The 21,328-nt window shown below is 43.3% G+C and overlaps 1 protein-coding gene and 1 long non-coding RNA gene across 11 annotated transcripts; one reads left to right on the top strand and one right to left on the bottom strand.

Moving 5' to 3' along the window:
- Positions 1-235: 235 nt before the first annotated feature.
- Positions 236-21,268, bottom strand: LOC138748119 (uncharacterized). Of its 10 annotated transcripts, XR_011347806.1 has the most exons (6): positions 21,010-21,256; positions 10,323-10,386; positions 9,585-9,789; positions 8,422-8,587; positions 6,153-6,261; positions 5,258-5,705 (listed from the first exon to the last, which is right to left on the bottom strand). It is a non-coding gene; the product is annotated as an uncharacterized lncRNA (long non-coding RNA). The 10 variants fall into 10 exon arrangements; XR_011347814.1 differs by lacking the exons at positions 5,258-5,705; positions 21,010-21,256 and adding exons at positions 236-1,633; positions 4,478-4,602 and having other exon boundaries at positions 9,585-13,325; XR_011347805.1 differs by having other exon boundaries at positions 9,585-10,386; positions 21,010-21,268.
- Positions 16,976-20,738, top strand: LOC138748113 (transcription factor SOX-4-like). Its single transcript, XM_069907808.1, has one exon. It carries the CDS (start codon positions 17,262-17,264, stop codon positions 18,399-18,401), a length of 1,140 nt encoding a protein of 379 aa, XP_069763909.1. The 5' UTR covers positions 16,976-17,261; the 3' UTR covers positions 18,402-20,738.
- Positions 21,269-21,328: the final 60 nt, after the last annotated feature.

Genomic DNA, 21,328 nt, shown 5'->3' with positions numbered 1-21,328 from the left:
GTGCTGGAGCCACCCCATGAGGTGCCTGAAATAGTTCCATGAGGTGCTGGAGCCACCCCATGAGGTACCTGGAACGGTCCCATGAGGTACTTGGAACGGTCCCATGAGGTACTTGGAACGGTCCCATGAGGTACCTGGACCCACCCCATGAGGTGCTGGAGCCACCCCATGAGGTGCCTGGAACAGCCCCATGAGGTGCTGGAGCCACCCCACGAGGTGCCTGAAACGGTCCCATGAGGTGCCGGAGTGGCACTTCGGTGAGCTCTGGCAGCACTGCACCCCTGCCCAGGTTCAAATCCGACACTGTCTGTAAGGAGTTTGTACGTTCTCCCTGTGTCTGTGTGGGTTTCCTCCAGGGGCTCCGGTTTTCCCCCACCCTTCATAAATGCACGGGGGCTGAAGGTTAATTTGGTGTATTTGGGCAGCATGGGCTTATGGGCCGGAAGGGCCTGTTACCCTGCTGTATGACTAAATTTAATATAATTAAAAATGAGAAATCATGCATTTAGCCCAATATCAGGCAACAAATTAGCTAGTTGTTTATTTCAGGATTGTTTGTGGGGTTGCTCTGAGCAAAGACTATAGGCCTGTCTTACAATAGTGTCAGCAATTGAAAAGGATGTTTTTCACAAAGCACCTTAAAATATCCTCATAATGTGAATTCAGATTCCTTCGAGAACAAATCAGGTTTTCGGTACTTAAAATTCAGGGGAAAATTGCAGCACATTGAAACCAAAACAAATAATGAAAACACCAATGCTCAAAATAAAAATAATAAAATGAGAGATACCTCCATTTGTATCTCAAAGAAAAATCAACCCAGTATTCAATAGTAATACCCATTTTGATAAAGGATTATCCTCCAAAATGATTATTTTCGGTTTTCAATGTTATTTCAAATCTCCACTGTGTTCTGCTTTCTTTTTACTTCCACAATTGTCAAAAAATACATGATTCTCCAGACGCAAGATCCAGTTACAACAATTCTGACTACAGCAAGATGCAAGTGCAACAAACTCGTTTTAGGTGGAGTTTTGGGCAAGACAATTCTCCAGGTACCTCATACCCCTAAAAGATTAATCTGATACCGTTGATTTCAAAATCTGTTGCCAAGTCGTTAGAGGGCAAAATGTAATGCCAGAAATATATTTGGCATTGATATTTCTAACACTTTGTGGTTATTGTTAGGTTGCTGGAGATGGAGTGAATGATGATTAACAATCACATTTTGAAACAGTTTGTTTTTCAAAGGAAAAGAAAGAGTGGCCCAATTATACTAAGATGGGAAGCCAAGCTGCATAACACATACAAAGAATTCAGGATCAAACTCCTTCTGTAATTATGATCAGGTCAGGCCTCTTTTGGAAGGGAATAATGAACTTGAACATGAACGGACACCCTCTTACATCTGCCAGTGCTGGCAACAGAAGAAAACACAAATTACAAGTTAAAATCAGATTGCCAGTCTATTAGACCCGAGACCGAGACACACACGCTTGCAGCCTATTCATCTGATTGCAGATGGAGTAGTTTTCATGACAAGGGGTTCTTTTCAGTGCGATTCCAGCCTGACTTTCCTGACACAATAAGATGTTTTGTTCCCATTCAGTAACATTAGGCCCGCCTCCACTCTCTGCAACACAGAAACTTAAACATAAACACCCTTCCCCATCTCGCAGATGAAAAATAATTAACATGTTAGCTTGTGGTAATTATGCTCACTGTCATGTGTTTTTACTCAAACATTAATGGAACTGCTACAGTGAAAATGGCAGCATTCGATGCATTCTAAAATCTGGTTTGTCAACCTCCATCTTAAATGACCAAATTAATGGCCCATGAATAAACTGGATCACCACATCAATTCTTAGCGCCTAATCCTAATTGATAATCTAATTCAACAAGAATACAGATTGGATAAATTGATTAAAAATAACACCATTCACTGAACCTCAGTGTTGCATGGAATGTTTTCAGGTGACTAATAAATCATTAAAAGTTCAGAAATCTGCAATAAAACAGAAATACAGATGGGGAATCAATTAGCACCTGTAAATTATCGTTATAATATTTCACCTGAAGTTTAATGCAAGCTACTAGTATTCATAATTCTGGATAACGTTATCGCTTTCCTGATGTATGGACTGATTGGGTAGGGTGGAGGAGGGATGTTGAGTCTTGGGAATGAGGAAAAGACTGGATCTGATTTAAAATTTTTAAATTTAGACATATAGCATGGTAACAGGCCTTTCTGGCCCATGCTGCCCAAATACCCCAATTAACCTACAGAACTCCCCCCCCAACATTTTTTTTCAAGGGTGGGAGAAAACGAAGCACCCGGAGGAGACCCACGCAGAGAGGGGGAGAACATATAAACTCGTTACAGACAGCACAGGATTCGAACAAGGATTGCTGGAGCTGTAATGGTGTTGCACTAACCACTGGGTTAACCGTGCCACCCTAAAACTGCAGAAACTGAATATGAAATTAAACGGGCAAGGTTATCTATAATTTTTAAATTATTTAACATTTTGCAGAACTCTGAAATGCAAAAGGATCAGTGTGTCCGAATTAGCAGTGTCATAGAGCAATGAAACACATCCATTCCAACCCAGAGACACCTCCCGTATTCATCCCACCTTCCAATAATTGACACATAGACTTCCATTCCTAATGATTCAAGTGCATGTCTGGACACCGTAAGCAACTCTGCTTCTATCATGCTATCAATATATTCTAGGTATTTGCCACACTCTGGGTGTGACAGATCCCCCTCAGATCCCCTCTTAAGTATCTTACTCCTTACCTAAAAACTATGTTCCCCCCCCCCAAGATAAAAGGAAGCAAGTCCTTCTTATTTACCATTTCCTCAATTAAATCACAAATGAACCTTTCTTTGCAAAGATCACTTTTCTCATAGCCAAAACATTTCAGCCCTGGGACTGTGCCATCCTTGTAAATCTCCTCTCCAACATCTCCATTGCAATCACATTTTCACAGTAGCTCTACACCAGTCATTTTCAATGAGGACCTTTAAGTAAAAGCCTTGTTTTCTTTTCACCTCAGGTAACAGGATTTTGTTTTTATATTTTGGAGAGAAGTGCAGAAGAAACCAAAAGGAAAGGAAAGCTAGAGGTGTACAATCCAGTGATCATTGGGAGATCAGAGGTGGAGAGGCCGAGAAAATTTTAATTCCTGAGCATCACTAACTCAAGCGATCTTTCCTAGACCCAGCACTTGAACGTCATCATGAAGAAAACACGTCAGCACCTCTACTCCCTCAGAAGCTTGTGAAGCTTCAGTATGACATTAGAAACCTTGGCAACCTTCTACAGATATGTTGTGGAAAGTGTGCTGACTGGCTACATCACGGCCTGGTATTGAAGCACCCATACCTCTGAGTGGAAAGCCCTGCAAAAGGTAGACACAACCCAGAACATCACAGAGAAAACTCTCCTCACCATTAAGAAAATCTACACGCAACACTGCCGTTGGAGAGCAGCAGCAATCATCAAGGATTCACATCACTCAGGAAAAGCTCTGCTCTCACTACTGCCATCAGGGAAGAGCCACGAGACTCACACCACCAAGTACAGGAACAGTTGCTGCCCCTCCACCATCAGACTACTCCACAAAACCACAGCTTTATTTGGTGCTGTTGTTGTTTTGTGGAGAAAGTTCCCTTAATAAAAACATGACTGTTGTCCTGTGGAATATGTTGTTGGTATAGCACAGGGTGGGCATCTTTTATAAAATTCACATTCCACCTTAAGTATTCCCTATGCCATCAGTGCTCTGTGATTGGTAAGGGATTGCTTAAGGTGGGATATGAGTGGGAAGGGATGGTTGAGAATCACTGCTCTAAACCCAGTTGTTACTGAAATATTTTGCTTGAGAAAAATTGTCATTGGCCCATTTCCTTTGAAGTTAAGAACCTGTGCACATGAGTCAATGAGGTATGATTAAAACAGTGGTTTTCAAATTTTTTAATTTCCACTTGCACACCACCTTAAGCAATCCCTTACTAATCACAGAGCACTTATGGCATAGGGAATACTTAAGGTGGAATGTGAGTTTAAAAAAAAGGTTGCCCAACCCTGGTATAGCATCTTATCAGCTACAGACCACTGTATCTTGCGATCAAAATGGCAAATTATGTTTGAAGGCAAGTGATCAATATTGTGATGGTTTGAAAGTGTCATCTAAAAATTTTATCTGATTGTGGTTTAGCAGAGAGTTACCACAGAGACTAGGATAACCATCTTAAATGTTGATTGAAGAGGTAGGCTTCAAAGAATGATCAAAAAAGGATGAAAATCCACAATTTCAGCCAAACCAATTGTTTGCCTAGCACTGACTTTGCAGCAATGGAAATAGGAACATCACTGGAAGCCAGAACTGGAGGAGAGTGTCAGTTTTGTACTGGTGAGATTACAAAATTGTGGTAATATCAAGCCACAGGAAAATTTGAACATACCAGTTTGATGGTTGGACAGGCAATGGAGTTCTGGGTGAGCTGAATCTGATGGAGAGTGGTAGACAGCCAGGAGAGTTCAAAAGGGTCCAAATTGGAGGTAAAAACACCATGCATAAGTGTGGGTTCTACTGGGCCAGAAACAAATATACCCAAGTCTGATTAGAGGCTTACATTTTTGCAAAACAAATATTGACCACCATGGGTTATTAGTAAACAACGAAGTGATATTGCCCAATTTAAAAGTGGAAGATAGCTTCTCAGACTAGAGGCCTGTGGCCAGTGGTGTGCCTCAGGGATCAGTGCTGGGACCATTGTTGCTTGTCATCTGTATCAATGTGATAATGTGGTAAATTGGATCAGAAAGTTTGCAGATGACACAAAGATTGGACGTGCTGTGGATAGTGAGGAAGGCTATCAAAGCTTGCAGAGGGATCTGGACCAGCTAGAAAAATTGCAGATGCAAACAAATGTAAGGTGTTGCATTTTAGAAGAACAGTAAGGAGATGCACGGTAAATGATAGGGCAATGAAGGGTGTGGTGCAACAGACAGATCTGGGAATACAATTACATAATTTCCTGAAAGTGATAACACAGCAGGATAGGATTGTAAAGAGAACTTTTGGCATAATGGTCTTCATAAATCAAGATATTGAGTGTAGGAGTTGGGATGTATGGTAAAGTTGTACAATACATTGGTGAGGTCAGCTTTTGGTTACCTAAGCACAGTAAAGCTATCAATAAGATAGAAAGAGTGCAGAGAAGATTATTAGGATGTTCAGATTTTAGATTTATTGTCAGAGTACATACATTACATCACATAAGATTCTTTAACTGCAGGTGAGGCAGAATTACCACTATTGGTAGTGCAAGAACACTGTACACAATGTACACAAATAAAGAAATGTCAACAAACTGACTGTGCAATGCAGAGAAAAAAAATAATAAAGTGCAAGTGTCCTTAAATGAGTCCCTGATTGAGATTGTTGTTGAGGAGTCTGATGGTGGAGGGGTAGCAACTGTTCCTGAACCTGGTGGTGTGGGTCTTTTTGCACCTCTACCTCTTTCCTGATGGTATCAGCGAGAACAGAGCACGTGCTGGGTGGTGTGGATCCTCGATGATTGCTGCTGCGCTCCAATGTTCTGGATGATGGAGAGGGTTTTGCCTGTGATAATTTTGCCGGGCTTTGGGCTCAGGGCTATTGGTCCCACCATACCTGGAGTTCAGGAACTGAGTTACAAGGAAAGGTTAAACAGGTTAGGACTTTATTCCCTAGACTGTAGAAGAATGAGGAGAGATTTGACAGAGATTTACAAAATTATGAGGGTTATAGATAGAGTAAATGCAAGTCAGCTTTTTCAACTAACATTAGGTAAACTACAAATCAGAGGACACGAGTTAAGGGTGAAAGGGGAAAAGTTTAGGGGGAACTTTTTCCACACAGACTGGTGGGAGTGTGGAACTAGCTGCCAGCTGAAGAGGTAAATGTCAAAGAGGTCAATTTTAACATTTAAGACAAATTTGGACAGATACACGGATGGGAGAGGTATAGTGGGCTATGGGCAGGTGACAGATCAGTTTTAATGTTATATGGTTCTATAACATTCAGGGCTGTGGCTAGGGATATTGTTGGCAGCCTTTCCTCTAGTTCTAACTACAAAAGGATCAAAGCATTACCTTCCCTCCGTGTAGTGGTAACATGAACCCTCAGAGAGAGGTGGGGTCTTACAAATTCCTTTCGGTCAACACGAATTGCTCACAATTCTTCACAACAGAGTATCAAGACCTGAAGACAGCAGATAAAACGAAGCAGAAAACTGGTCAGTGCAATGCTACTTTAGACCATCCACCCCTCCAACGAATATGAAATTAAACCCCTTATGTACGGAGCAGGCATTTCATCCAGAGACGATCCCAGCGGCCGGTCGTACCTCACCTGTGCCGCTCGCCCATTGGCTGGCCCAGGTAAAGGCACGTGCAGCGCGCTTGGCCCTTTGATTGACAGGACTCGAGTGGCAGCTGCCACTGAACCTCTCTCCCCCTCCCTCCCGCACAGCTAAATGCAAGAGCACTTGCCAGGAGCAAGAACGCTTGTCATTGTGTGTCTGACGACCGCAGCCCCGGCCATCCCTTTGTCCGCTGTAATTTGAAGATTTTGGAGGGACGATCCAAATAAAACATCTGTTCTGGCTGTATCTTAACCTCCAGGGTTATTTATTTTCTTTGCACGAAATGTATGTGCATTTGTGACAGTCTGGCATTTCTTATTTCTAAACCAGCCCAGCCCAGTGGCGCACCGCAAACATCTAATGCCTGCTGCTTAGGGTAGATGTGACAATGTTTCTTGGAAACCGTGCAATGTATGAACTTGGTTTTGGTCAAGAGGTCGTAACTCAGCAGCAACCTGACGAGTTTTGCAAACCATTCAGAACTTGTCGCGCCTTTTACCCTGAACTGCGCTTCTACCCACGCTGTAACGTTTGGCATTTCAGGCCTTCTGACATTTGTTTAATAACCTGCCATTTAGCTAGGGTAACAAGGTGGTGTTGTATTTAGCTAGACCCAGCTCACGTTGAATTAATATTGCCTCATCAGAACAATTTCCCTTCCTTTAAAAGAGTAAGTTTCCAGAATTTAAAACACAGAGGGCCATGAGTCTGTGGATCCAATTGCCACAGGAGGCTGTGGAACTTCAGGGAAGGATTGAAACTTATTTGATTAATCATGGCAACAAGGGTAATGGGGAGAAGGCAGGTGAATAGGGCTGAGTGCGAGGATGGATCAGTTCATGATTAGAATGGTGCACCAGACTCCATGGGTCAGCTTCTGGTTCCATAGCTTGTGAATTTGCATCCATGCTGTTACTTCCTTTGCCCCAACTTGTGGATGCATGAGCATTCTGAGCCCAAGTTGTTCGAATGGGAATGTAGTGTCTGACGGTGTGAGCTGATCCCTGCCTGCTGACGGTTGTGTTGCCATGGGCTGTCGTGGTCGAGACTGGCATTCTCCAGAGGGAGGGAACCCTTCAAAAATCCATTCCTCTCTTTGGAATATGCTAAGCCCACTTCTCTATTCAATACACACCCATGACTGTGCGGCCAGGCACGATTCCGATGCTAACTACAAATTTGCCAATGACACCACAGTTGATGGCAGAATCACAAACGGCAATGAGGAAGTGGACAGGAGGGAGCTGTCACACCAACAAACTTGCACTCAACGTTAGCAAAACCAAAGAGATGATTGTGGCTTCAGGAGGAAGTCAGGGGAACACGACCCAGACTTCATCAAGAGTTCAGTGGTCGAGAGGATCAAGACCTTCAAATTCCTGGCTGTCACCATCTCTGAGGATCTGTCCTGGAGACTCCATGTCGATGCAATCACAAAGAAGGCTCGCCAACAGCTATATTTTGTGAGGTGTTTGAGAAGATTCAGTACGTCATCGCAGACTCTCAAAAAACATCTACGGGTGTACCATGGAGAGCATTCTGACAGGTTGCATTACTGTCTGGTATGGAGGTGACAATATTCAGTACAATAAAAAAACTACTCCAGAGGGTCATTAACTTGGCCTGCGACATCACAGGCACCGGAATTCACTCCAACAAGGACATCTACAAGAGGCGCTTCTTAAAAAAGCAGCCTCTATCCACAAGGACTCGCACCACCCAGGCCATGCCCTCTTCACTCTGCTACCATCAGGGGAAAAGGTACAGGAGCCTAAACACGAGCACTCAGTAGCATTAGAACAGCTTCTTTCCTGCCCCGCCCACCCCGCCCCGCCATCATATTCCTGATAATCAATAAACCAAAGACACTGTCTTACTTTTCGTGCACTTTAAAAAAAAATCGTTGCAAGGTCGTTTATATAAATGTTTGTACTGCGATGCTGCCGTAAAACACCGAATTTCGTGAGTTGTTAGTGACAATAAATTCTGATTGTTACCTCTTGTATTTCTCAAGGGTTAGGACGTGCCCTTTTGGGAGTCAAGCATTGATGGAGCCAAATTCTGCTGGAGTTTGGACAACAGCTTCTCTGCCGCAACTTCGCACGAATGATTGACCCAGGCTCACTTTTCAGGAGCCTTGTTCCTCTGTGCAATAAAAGAGACCTATGAATCGAAAACAGTGGCCATGAGTTGGCTGCTTGTTGGTAGAAATCTCCTGAATAAGATGAAGGATTCATTTTAATCCACGTGGTGTACAGTTACAAAATGTGTGTGGTCTGAAATGGTGTAGTTGCTCTAAGCTTTACAAGTGGACACCTGCTTGAATTTGGTCAGCAAAATCTGGGATAACTTGTTGGTGGTGGAGGAGGGGTGAGAATACCAGCAGTTTAGCCCAGCAAATAAGATTAATTTTATATTCTAAAATGTATTATTTAAAATAATAATTGGTCTCTAACTAAAGGAGTTCTAACTATGGAGTGTAGAATGTGCAGTTCCCCCAAATGTTGTTGTGGCAGAAACTTTTTTTTAAAATAAATTTTCTTTCAAAGAGTTGTGCTAGTTTGAATCAGGGAGAATGAAACCATAAAAAGCCAGCCTGCTTCCTCCAAAGCACCATATTAAAATTCACACTCCCTCTGTTAATGGGCTGCAGTGAATAACAAATATAAAATGTACTGTTCTTACACATTAAACTTGTCCTCCCTACCCCACCAAGAAATACAAAGAAACCAGATCCTAATTTAATTTTTAATTTCATTTAGACATACAGCACAGTTACAGGCCCTTCCAGCCCACCTACAACCTCCGGTACAATTCGAATGATGGGAGGAAACTGCAGCACCCAGAGGAAACCTGTGCAGACATGGTGGTGGGGGGGGGGGGGGACATACAATCTCCTTACAGACAGCGTGAAAATCAAACCTGGGTCACTGATGCTGTAATAGCATTGCGCTAACCACTACACTAACCTTGACACTTTCAAGTAAACAATTTCTCCTTACTGATTGTATACTGACCTTGAATATTTTTGAATCAAGCCTCATCTTAATTTTTTTTTGCCTAAGCAAGTTCAGGTTTATTGTCACATATCCCAAGATGCAATAACCATATAACCATTTACAGCATGGAAACAGGCCATGTCGGCCCTTCAAGTCCGTACCGGATCACTTGAACAACTCTACTAGCTCCTCCGCAAACTCCTGAGGAAGTAGAGGCTTTCTTCATGATGTAGAAACTTCTTCACTTTTTTTTTTCTCGGCTGCCTTCATTTCTAAGTTGATTTATCCATGATAGAGGTTGTTTTCCGAGCAGTCCTGCTAGCCATCTCATACATAGTACAACTTATAAAACACAGTAGAAAAGTGCTGTCACAAAGAAAGATCAGTTAGTCCAGAGAAAAGGTGATATATTACATTTGTGATGTTTATTCAGGAGTCCAATAGCAGCAGGAAAGAAAACTCCTTGATTTTGTTGGTCCCCAATTGTTCAATTGTGAATCCTCTTCCTGATAGAAGGGGGTGAAGAGAGTCTGGCTGGTATGGGATGAGTCTTAATGCAGGCTCAATTTTTCACACTTAAGAAAAATTTGGACAGGTAAGTGGATGGGAAGTGTGTGAAGGGCTGTGGGCTGGGTGCAGATCAGTGGGTCTAAGCAGATTAATAGTTCAACAGACCAAAGGTCCGAAGGGCCTGTTTTCTGTGCTGTAATGTTCTAAGGTTCCTTGGTTCTATGTTGGCTGCTTTTTCAAGCCAGCATCAGATGGAGGGGAGAAGGGTATATCTGATGGTGTGAGCTGCATTCCCAGTCCTCAGCCATTTCTTGCAGTCTAGTTCCTAAATTCTGCGGCATCCCCATTTTCAATTTTATCAAATATATGAAGCCTCTCATCTTTCTTACCTTACTGGTAAACCTCCCCTGTGCTCTCTCCAATGCCTCCATTGCACTCCTGAAGTGTGATTACCTAAAATTATACATAGTGATCTTCCTGAGGTTTAACCAACGAATAGCAAACATTTAATACATTTCCCTTGTGTTTGTGTTCAATACCTTCAATTACAAAGCTATTCCTCTCCTTTTCTGTGTCTTACCACCTTTATATATTTGTGAATGTACCCCAGATTTCTCTGATTCCAATCTTTCAATATAATATTATCATTTAGAATATGTCATTCTTCTTAAATTACACCATTCAGATACTTATTGGCACTAAATTGTAACTGTTGTGGGTCTATTTATTTCACCAGTCCTCCCTAAGTTTGCCATTATCCTGCTCAATACTAATTTACCAAGTTTTCTATTTCCTGTGGATCTCAAAATTGTTTTCCTAATATTCCGTTTACTTGTACATTATAATGTGCTCAGATATTCCGTAAAGTATGATAATCTGGTAGAAGATTTCAAACACAGGTTGTAATCTATAATAGGTCTTGATTGCACAATCAGATAAAATGTTGTGTCATTCGTCCAACAATTTGAAATACTCTTCCAGTTCAGCATTGATGTTGTGCTGCACTGTTCAGGATGTCACTTTGGAGGAGACATCGAATGGATTCTGAATAAAATACCTAAAAAAGGCTAATAGATCCCAAGTTATCATTTTGACCAGTGCAATTTTGCAAAGTGACCTGAATAATGAGTAACACTGCCTTGGATTCAGTACATGATGGAGTAACTGGATTAATTTCTGTGATGAAAGTGTTTCTTGTGAGTAGAAATTAACATGAGCCAAGAGAGGTGATTTCAATTATAGTTTTTAGACTGCAGGCATGTAACGGCACAATCAAGGAATTTTAACGCTACATGGGCAGTCTGAAAAGGAACGTGCAGGAATTTTGAGTCAATTTCTCCACAATGTTTTATGCTGCAGGACCCCTACAACTTTTTGGAGGAAGTCTGCAGTGTTAATCATACCAGAGAAAATTCATTGACAGTCATCCACTCTACTGCACGTCCAACACCCAGGTAATTTCAGTCAAAAAAGGCGTCCAGCATGAACGACCACACAGAAAATGACTATTTTAATTTTTTTCAGCCATTTTCCCAACATTGGAGTCTAAAAAACATTACTGACATATGCAAGACTCTGAGCAAGATTGACAAAGAGCGATTGCTGATAAGCTTTTATTTTTGGTTAGAGTGAGCTGCATTCCCATTAAGTTAGGGGAGTGATCCATAATGACAAAAATGAAATTTCTTTATGTTGGTGGGTCGTGAATCTTTGGAATTGTTTCCTTCACATAGCCATGGCTATTGAATAAATTAAAGGGATGGAACGTTTGGATGAAATGGAAATCAGAGAATTGGGAAAGCGAATGAGGTTCAGGATAAGTCATGGTTTTACTAAATAGTGAGAAGGTGTTCTCTATTTTATGCGTATCTGCTCTTCACACCACACTGATGTGTATCACCTTGTTGCTTGCACACTGGCAAGCAATGCAGTACAGTTGTGTACACACATTGGCTATGAAGCATTTTAGGACACTTCATCCAGTGTTTTCTTTGCACTTTGTTTTATTCACAATTCTAATGGTAGAATAATCATCGTTCTTCTCCAGTCAACATGATGTGAAAGGGCCATTTATAATAATAATTCCATCTTACAATTTGAGGAAATAAGCATGATCAAAGTTGGAATGCACTCCACTTCTCATGAATATTTATTTTATTCTTTAAACCCCTCTCCCAACTCCTCGACCCAAATATCCCAGGATGCAAATCCACCTCTGTTTCAAACTGATGGATTAATTTGAATTTGTGGCATAGTACAGCTATCAATCACATTTCCCACAGTTAGATATAATTCAACAAGAATCATCTAGTTCTGCTATTTTTGACTTCATTTCTTGACTCTGAATTGTTTGCCTTTTCTTCTCCTGTGTTACGAGCCCAGAGGACCCCAAAACCCAGCAGCAATAGATATTCACCAAGACAAATGGTTACTTATACAAAGGTTGCTTTTAATTATCTTTAAACATGAAAACAGGATCAAACTTTAACTTATCACTATTAACTTAACTAACCTAACTTAGCCCCCTTCTAATTCTAAGCGCACATGTATGTAAGTTCAGAAAAGTTCTTTGATTCACAGACCAATCTCACTTCTCATTCCTCCAAGTTTACTGGTTGCAGGCAATTCTTATACTGTGCACAGAATTTAACATTTATGAAGTTCACCAGGCTTTGGTGCTTGAAAGGTAAATGGTTACTGTTCAAGAAGGTTCTTGTCAGTTTTCAGTGAGAGATTTGTTGTTCATGGGATACCCACAACTGATACCTTTTAATCAGCCACTTCAGTGTCTTGCTGATGAAACTTGCCCCATCAGGGTTCTCCAGATGATAACCTCTTTCTTTCAAGTCACCACAGAGTTCCTTTTTGTTTCTTTTATTTCAAGTGAAATATTAGGCAGCCAGTCCTCTCCTCTTGTATGAACCACAAGTGCTTTGACCAAGCTGAACTAAGAATTCACAACCCATCTTCCAAATGGGGTTTTTCCACAAGCTTTCCAGCTTGTCCTGTTCCAGTCCCAGCTGCTGCTGCTGACTGTAACACTGTAGAACTGAATCCCTCTCTCTCTCCCAGAGAAAACCCTGTTTTTCTCTCTCTGCTTGCAAAACCACCTGACCCTCTCAGAATAGCAGGCTGCAGTCCAGACAGCCAAGTTCTTTCATCTGTTGCCTTTTTGTAAACAACAATCCAAAGGTTTTGCAAAGGTCCCCAGGACCTGCCCTGTCCAGCTTGAGCAGAGCTCCAGTATTTTAAATGAGATCTATTTTAAAGTGTTTGTATGTGACTTACACTTAAAAAAAAATCCTGCCCAAATTTATTTCCCAAAATCATATCTATATACAATACAAACACAACATAATCTGTCACACTGTACATTTGGTCAGGCCTGTTGAGTACTTACAGTAATGGTATTCTGTCTTGATTCAGGGTGTCCCAACAAAATAGGACTTTAGATCAATTCACTTCTTCCTTTTTCACACCTAACTGCATCATGTCAAACAGGAGGGTGGACGATTGCAGCTGTGTTTGGCAGAATCAATCATTGTGCAATTTACAATGCTAACACTCTACCCCTCCAACTGCCTTGCAATTAAGGCCAGATTTTTAAAAAATTTAAAATGCAGAATTAGCAGCAAAACCTATTTTGTTTGAGTGAAAGTGTTTGGATATGGAGATGCATCAAACTGCTGATGCTGGAACTCAGAGGGTCAGGAGCAGAATGGAGAATCAACGTTTTGAGTTGAGGCACTTCACTTGGACTGAGAGTAGTGAAAGGATAAAACAAAAAAAAGTCTGCAGATGCTAGAGTTTAGTATTTCACTCCGCAGAAGAAGGGTTCAGGCCCAGATCTCACTTGCCTCAAGAAGGGTTCAGGCCAGAAGCCTTTTGCTTCCCATTGATGTTGCATGACCTGCTCAGTGTCACCAGCAGTTCACTGGAGGTAGCTTGGGTGAAGAGATAGAGGGGGGTCAGATGATGCCGGTGAGAAGGGGTTGATTTGTGGATAAGTGGGGAAGGGAAAGGCAGAGTTGGCTCCAGAGACTGGGAGGTGAAAAGTGGAGAGCTGTGAATTATGGGATCTGGTCTGATGAGAAAGACTAAAGAGTGGAACCAAGTAAGGGTAGGAAGGTGGGTGGAGAGTGGATAGGGGGGACAGCAGATGGAGTAGGGGGGGGGGGGGAAGGAAAATGTTTGGATATGTGGCTTTCCTCTTTTTATATATAGTTTACAATGGCCTCCTCTCTTAACCCATGGATGTTCATGCACATGCCAATTCTGTAGAAGATTATATAGCAATTAAGTGGGGACGTCGAGGAATCAAGAACTCGAAGCGCAGCCAATATGTTCACCTAACGTCACAATGAAAGCTCGGTTAAAGAAAACCGAAGTTGGAACAAATCCAATGCAAGCTGATTTTGGATTTTGTTTTTCACCCTTGACAGAGAAAAACGATTGTACTCTCTCTTCTGCCATTCAGGGCTCAATGATCCAGGCGCCGGCTGCGTTTCTAGGCGCGGTGCCGCCACCTACTGTCTTGCTCCCGTTGAAGTTAATAAATCCAGTGCATCCACTAAATGGTTTATCAATTTCTCGTTCTTTGGCTTTTTCTCTCTCTCTCTCTCGCGTAGACACGAATAGTTGAAACCTCGTGCAATTTAGCATATCATGTCCATGTCAAATATTTTTGCCATTAAATATGTGAAGAGAACATTTGTTCGGACTAGAGTCCTATTAAATGTAGGCTGGTTCATCGGATATTAACCAAATGGCCGAAATGTTAATGTTACATGACGCGGGGATGAAAATTTTCACAATTGCTCTCTGCATTACGGTGCTTTAAAAGCATGCTGCTTCTGACAATGTTGCACCATTTAACCTAAAGTGATTTGCATAGTGAGCATTTCAACCTACATCTGTCAATACGGTAAAAAGGAGGTCGCCACCGAGTGCTTTTGACGCGCCTCTTTCTTGCCATGCCCAACCCACTGAATGGGGTTCTCATGCTCCTGCGAGCGATCGTGCACTTCTCGACGGATGAAAATAAAGCCCCCCCCCAAAAAAAAAACCTGAGCACTTAATCAGAAGCGTTTGGTCTGTTTTATTTATTTATACTACTACTAGAATTAAAAGGCATCAAAGGGGTCCTTTGGAATCGTTTTGTATATCAAGGAACATTGGCGCAGGTGTTTATATATATTTTTTTAAAATTACTTCATCGTGGTTTATGGACCGGTATCCGTTGAAGTGAAACTGCAGCGTATCAATTTAGAAGCGCGATTCTGTGTCAAATTCGCGAAACTTGATACTGTAAAAGTCGACTAGCTGCATGGGGTGCAAGCGAGGAGACATACACGGATACACACACCACACACACAACTCCCCCAAACACACACACACACAGCCCACACAACTCCCCCAAACACACACACACACAGCCCCCACAACTCTCCCAAACACACACACACACACAGCCCACACAACTCCCCTAAACACACACACACACCGGACACAATCCCCTAAACACACACACACAAACACCAGACACAACACCCAGAACTCCCCTAAACACCTACACAACCCCCACAATCCCCTAAACACACACATACACACCAGGCACAACCCCAACTCCCCCAAACACACACACCACACACAACCCCCACAGCTCTCCCAAATACACACACAACTCCCACAGCTCCCCCAAACACACACACAACCCCCACAGCTCCCCAAACACACATCACACAACTCCACAGCTCCCCCCAACACACACACCACATACACAACCCCACAGCTCCCCCAAACACACACCACACACACAACCCCCAGAGTTCCCCTAAACACACACCAGACACAACCACCACAGCTCCCCCAAACACACACAGCCTCCACAACTCCCCCAAACACACACACAACCCCACAGCTCCCCCAAACACACACACAAGACATAACCCCCACAGCTCCCCCAAACACACACACACATCACAGACACAACCCCCACAGCTCCTCCACACACACACACCACAGACACAACCCCCACAATCACCCAAAAACACACACCACATACAACCCCCACAGCTCTCCCAAACACATAGACACACACCATACACAACCCCCACAGCTCTCCCAAACACACACACCACAGACAAAACCCCCACAGCTCCCCTAAACACATAGCACATACACAATTCTCACAACTCCCCCACACACAACCCCCCACAGACACACACACATAGACACACTATGTACACACATACATACTCACACACCCAGACACAACCTCCTACACACACCTCCCCCATACAGACTCACACACAGATAGACACCATATACACACATTTACTCACCCACAGGCACAACCCCCTACACACACCTCCCCCATTCAGACTCACACACATTATCTCTCACACACAGACACACGACGTACACACACTCAGACACAGACACAATCCCCTACACACATCTCCCCCATACAGACTCACACACACAGACACATTTTCTCTCACACACAGATAGACACACCACGTACACACACTCACACACCCACAGACACAACCTCCCTACACACACCTCCCCCATACAGACTCACACACACAGGCACACATTCTCTCTCTCACACACACAGGCACACATTCTCTCTCTCACACACACACACACACATAGACACACACCGCACACAAAAACCGTTTCGGTTTGTATAGATTCGTGTCTGAGCCAGTGGGACGGGCGAATGCCAGTTTGGGGAGGCATAATGCAGCTTTAATTTAATGCCGGAGGGTGAACGAAGGCGGGGGGAGGGGAGGACGAGGGAAAGAGTGTATTTGCAGCCATGCCCCCTTTAAGTTGCTAGTGTAAACTCGAATGAGGTCAGCCACGCCGCTTCTCATTGCTCGCGCCGCGCGGCCGCCCGCCAATCCGGGGCCGCGGGGGCGGAGCGGGGCGCTGGAAGCGTTGGAAACAGACGCGGTCTGGGCGAACAGCGCCGGCTGATTGGCTGGAACAAGGACACCTTTAACTCGACGTCACAATGGCTGGGACTGGATAAGAAGGCGAAGCGAGTTCGCGTCTGGTTTAAGCAGCAGACTCAAGTTTTTTATATAACACAGTCTTCCCGCATGGTCAGAGGGGGAAGGTTGTGCCAAAGTATATACACATTTTATACAAGAAACCAGGTTCTTTTCTGCGAACGCGAGGAACAGCTTGCAAAGCACAGTAGCTTCTGCAATAACAGAAAAAGTGCAAGCTAACCAAACTGCTGCAGTATAAAAAGCCTTTTTTTTCCCCTCAGTACCCATAGAGCAACAATATATTTAAAGAGAGAGAGAGAGAGCATGGTGCAACAAACGAACAACGCTGAGAACACGGAAGCGGTGCTTGCCGGAGACTCCACCGACTCGGGCGCTTCCGATCTGGGCATAGCTTGTTCACCAGCGGCGGACTCCGTCGCGTCGGATGGGGAGAAGACGGACGAGCCGAACTGGTGCAAGACGGCCAGCGGCCACATCAAGAGACCCATGAACGCGTTTATGGTGTGGTCGCAGATCGAGAGGAGGAAGATCATGGAGCAGTCTCCGGACATGCACAACGCGGAGATCTCGAAGCGCCTGGGGAAGCGCTGGAAGTTGCTGAAAGAGAGCGACAAGATCCCTTTCATCCGTGAAGCCGAAAGACTACGCCTGAAGCACATGGCGGACTATCCCGATTATAAATACAGGCCGAGAAAGAAGGCGAAAAGTGCGAGCAGCAAGCCCGGCGAGAAAAGCGAGAAGATCAACACTAAACCCTCGGCTAAAAAGAGCACCAGCACCAATAATATCATTGGCAAGTCGAGCAAAGCGCACAAGATCATCTTGGGTGCCCTCACCAAGACTCCGATCACCCACCAGCATCCGCAGTCAGGCACCACTACTTCTAACACAAACACTAACAGCCAACACTCGGTTTACAAAGCGCGGACGAGCCCCGCTTCCAAGCACCTTGTAGATAAGAAACTGAGAGAGAGGCGGTCGTTCGGGAGCCAGGGCAGCACCTCTTCAGCCGCCGTGCCAGCGAGCCCGACCCTCAGTTGTTCAGCCGAACCCAGCGACCCGGTTAGTTTCTATGAAGATCTGGTCGGCGGCACAGGGGCGAGGGATCCCGACTTGCCCGAGGACCAGGGCAAACACCCCGGCAATTTAAGATCGATCTCACCGGCGCCCTCCACGACCCATTCCTGTTCATCTTCGTCTCTGGCCTCGTCTTCCGACGAAGAGTTCGAGGATGACCTCATGGACCTTAGCTCCAGCCCCACTTTCGAGAGCATGACACTGGGCAACTTGAGTTCGTCCCTGGACAGAGATTTGGAATTTAATTTTGAACAGGAGTCCGCGTCTCATTTTGAGTTCCCAGATTACTGCACGCCAGAGGTGAGCGAAATGATTTCAGGGGATTGGCTGGAGTCAAGTATTTCAAACCTGGTGTTCACGTATTAAAAAGGGACGAGTGAACTAAACTGACTTGCAGTTTGATCTTGGAGGGAAATAAAGGGATCGTGAATTAAAGTTATTGTGATCCAAAGGCTGTAAAATTGCGTGATCATAACGTCTGATCGCAAGTCTTCAGCAAAAAAAAAATCAAACTAATGTGCCGACGTGTTTTACGAGAGACTGAGATTCCACCGAGAAGAAGAAGAAAAAAAAAATGCCCAGTCTCGAGTCCGGATTGAAAAGGAAAACCTGAAATTGATTTGCACGTATGGGAAGGGAATACGGGCTTCGCATAGACAGGTCGTTTAAAACCGTGGAAAGAGATCGCCAAACAAATTCTATTGGTATGGACATAGACACACACGCCAAGACGTGAGATCTGCACGCGAAGAGAGCGCTTCTCAGAAGAATGGTGGTATTGGATTACTGTATTTCGCTGGGTTCATAGCATGTACCTTCCCCAGATTCTGTACAGACTGGAACAGTGTTAGGGCGAGTCAACCTGATAGATGGCGCTCGGTATGATTCTACCAAGTCACCAGCTTTTTTTTGTTCCTGTATCCTTAATGAACTCAAATCTCCGTTGGACGGCATTTTCCGGACCAAATTTCCTCAAAAGTTCCATATTCCACAAATTCTACAAAAAAAGGAACTTCTTGTCACCGATGTTTCATCCTCGTCTTGTTTTGTTCCCCTTGTCAATGTAATCAGAAACCATTTTATATGTGGATGTATTTATACTGGCCAAACATTTTGACTTTTTTTCCTCCCCCGTAGGCCTGTTAATTACCTGCACCGTTTTATCTCCTTCATTGAAGGGCTAGAGTTAAACTTTTAATTTTATATTTAAATGTAGACTTTGACACTTTTAAAAAAGACAGAGAAAATTGAGACGTTTGATTATTTTCTCAGTGTATTTTTGTAAAAAATATAAAGGGGGTGTTAATCGGTGTTTATCGCTGTTTGGGTTTCCTAATCGTGAACAAAGAGGCCGATGTCACAATATGCCTCTTTTTTTATATATATATATATATATACCACATGTTTACAGTCTTCAATCTGCAGGCTTTGTAACTAAGGCTGCAGTGACCTTCATGTTGGCTTCGCGGCTGTTTCTTAGCAGATATCAAAACTCACCAATCCCCTTCCTGTCTAAGATAGCTGATATGTTTCATTTCTAGTATTTAAACGCGCGGGAAAGCATTTGGACACTTACCCCGAAACAGGTGACGGTAAAGCTTCCTTTAAACTTTGTACTGCCTGCAGTCATAGTCTGAGTAAACAATTGTTAATGAAACGTGAAGGGAGTTACACGCCAGGATTTTTGTACGTATTTCAATCTTACAGAAACTGTCCACCAATGTAGATTACAAGGGATGCTGCACCTTTTTATACCATGTATGTGGCGCTCCTTCTAAGGCGCTTAATCACTGGATATCAAATATTGATTTGAGTTCGCTACACAATACTGTTTCTCATTCTGTAATAATAACTAGTATTAATTCTTATAACTTGTCGGCAAAATATTATTGTTTTGGCATGAAGCTATCTTATATAATTCCAAATTCAGGTACAGCTGTTGCGGGGAGGGGGGGGGGGGGGTTGTTGAAGGGAGGGGTTGGGAGAAAAGTGCGAACGCCTTTGTATATTTAAATGTGTATTATATAAACATGAGACTGTGTTACATGTATGTGTCCAAAACTACCATGACAGGCATTAAGGCAGCAAAAAATCTTGGTTTGCTGTCCGATTGTTAGGGTTTTTTTTAATATAAATCTTTTATTATTTTAACTTTTCTTTATTTTCACATCCTGTGCAATATGCTGTGTATAGTCTGTCAGATCATGCCTCAACACAACTTTTAAAAAAAATCATGCCAGCTAACCGTGTCAAGTCACTGCCTGTCAGATTGTTGATAGAATCTTTGTAAATAGTTGTTCGAGAGAAAGGAGCGAGAGAGAGAGAGAGAGAAAGAAGGAAATAAAATTAGCTGGAACTGAACCCTAATCACTGAGTCCCTGTTTTAATGCAGAGAATCGGGGTGGGGTGGGGTGGGGTGGGGGGGGGGGGGTGGGGAAGAGAAAGTAAAAGCGCCTATCTACTAAACGCCGTTTTACGTACACTAAACGTGTACACGCACCTAGCGTGACTAAAAAGATTAGAAATATCATTCCAAACACTAAGAACTTAGCGAGCAAAAATAAGGTTCCAAGAACCGAAAGCGGAAGCACTGTCTATGTTTATGTGTGTATGAGGGGGAGGGAACAAAACAAGAAAACAGAAATGTTGATTTTCACGTTATTTCTTGTCAATTTCGAAATAAACAAGCCACACATCTCTCTATGTTGTCTGAGTGGTGTCTTGTGACATAGAGAAAGGTCGTTTGAAATGGGATAAAGTACAAAGCAGAAATCTTAACCAGCTAACGCCCCAAAATATGGGCTTCCAAACAAAATCTTTGTGTCCGCGACCCGTTTCTCATATAACACGCTTCCCAGCGGTAAGCCCCTCTCTCGTAGTTGGGACCTGAACCACTCGAAAAAGACGGGAGTTCAGTTTTGATTTTTAGTTTCCATCCGGCGGCTTTCAAATCCTGTAAATTTTCAATACTCACTTCGGCATGAATGCAGCTTGATTTCCCCAGGAAGTACGCGATTAGACAGTTGATGGGTGGTGGGGGGGATGGGAGACTGTGTAGTCTGGAACAGTCAGAGGTAATGCATTCGAACAACGTGTGGTCTGTGCACTGCAACTGGATACAGGGCTATTCATGAATCTTCACAATAACCTTCCAACTACGGGGGCCGGAGGGTTTCAGTGCCCGGTGTGGCTTGTTATCGCGAACCATTTCAGCATTTGTTTGACCGCAATTCGTAGAAGTTAATATATGTTTTATTTAAAGCCAGGCAAACATTTTTGCTTTTACAAATGCA

This window comes from Narcine bancroftii, chromosome 1, assembly GCF_036971445.1.
Source record: "Narcine bancroftii isolate sNarBan1 chromosome 1, sNarBan1.hap1, whole genome shotgun sequence".
NCBI lineage: Eukaryota > Metazoa > Chordata > Chondrichthyes > Torpediniformes > Narcinidae > Narcine > Narcine bancroftii.
Note: the sequence above shows the minus strand (reverse complement) of the source record. Positions and strands in the feature narration are given on the sequence as shown.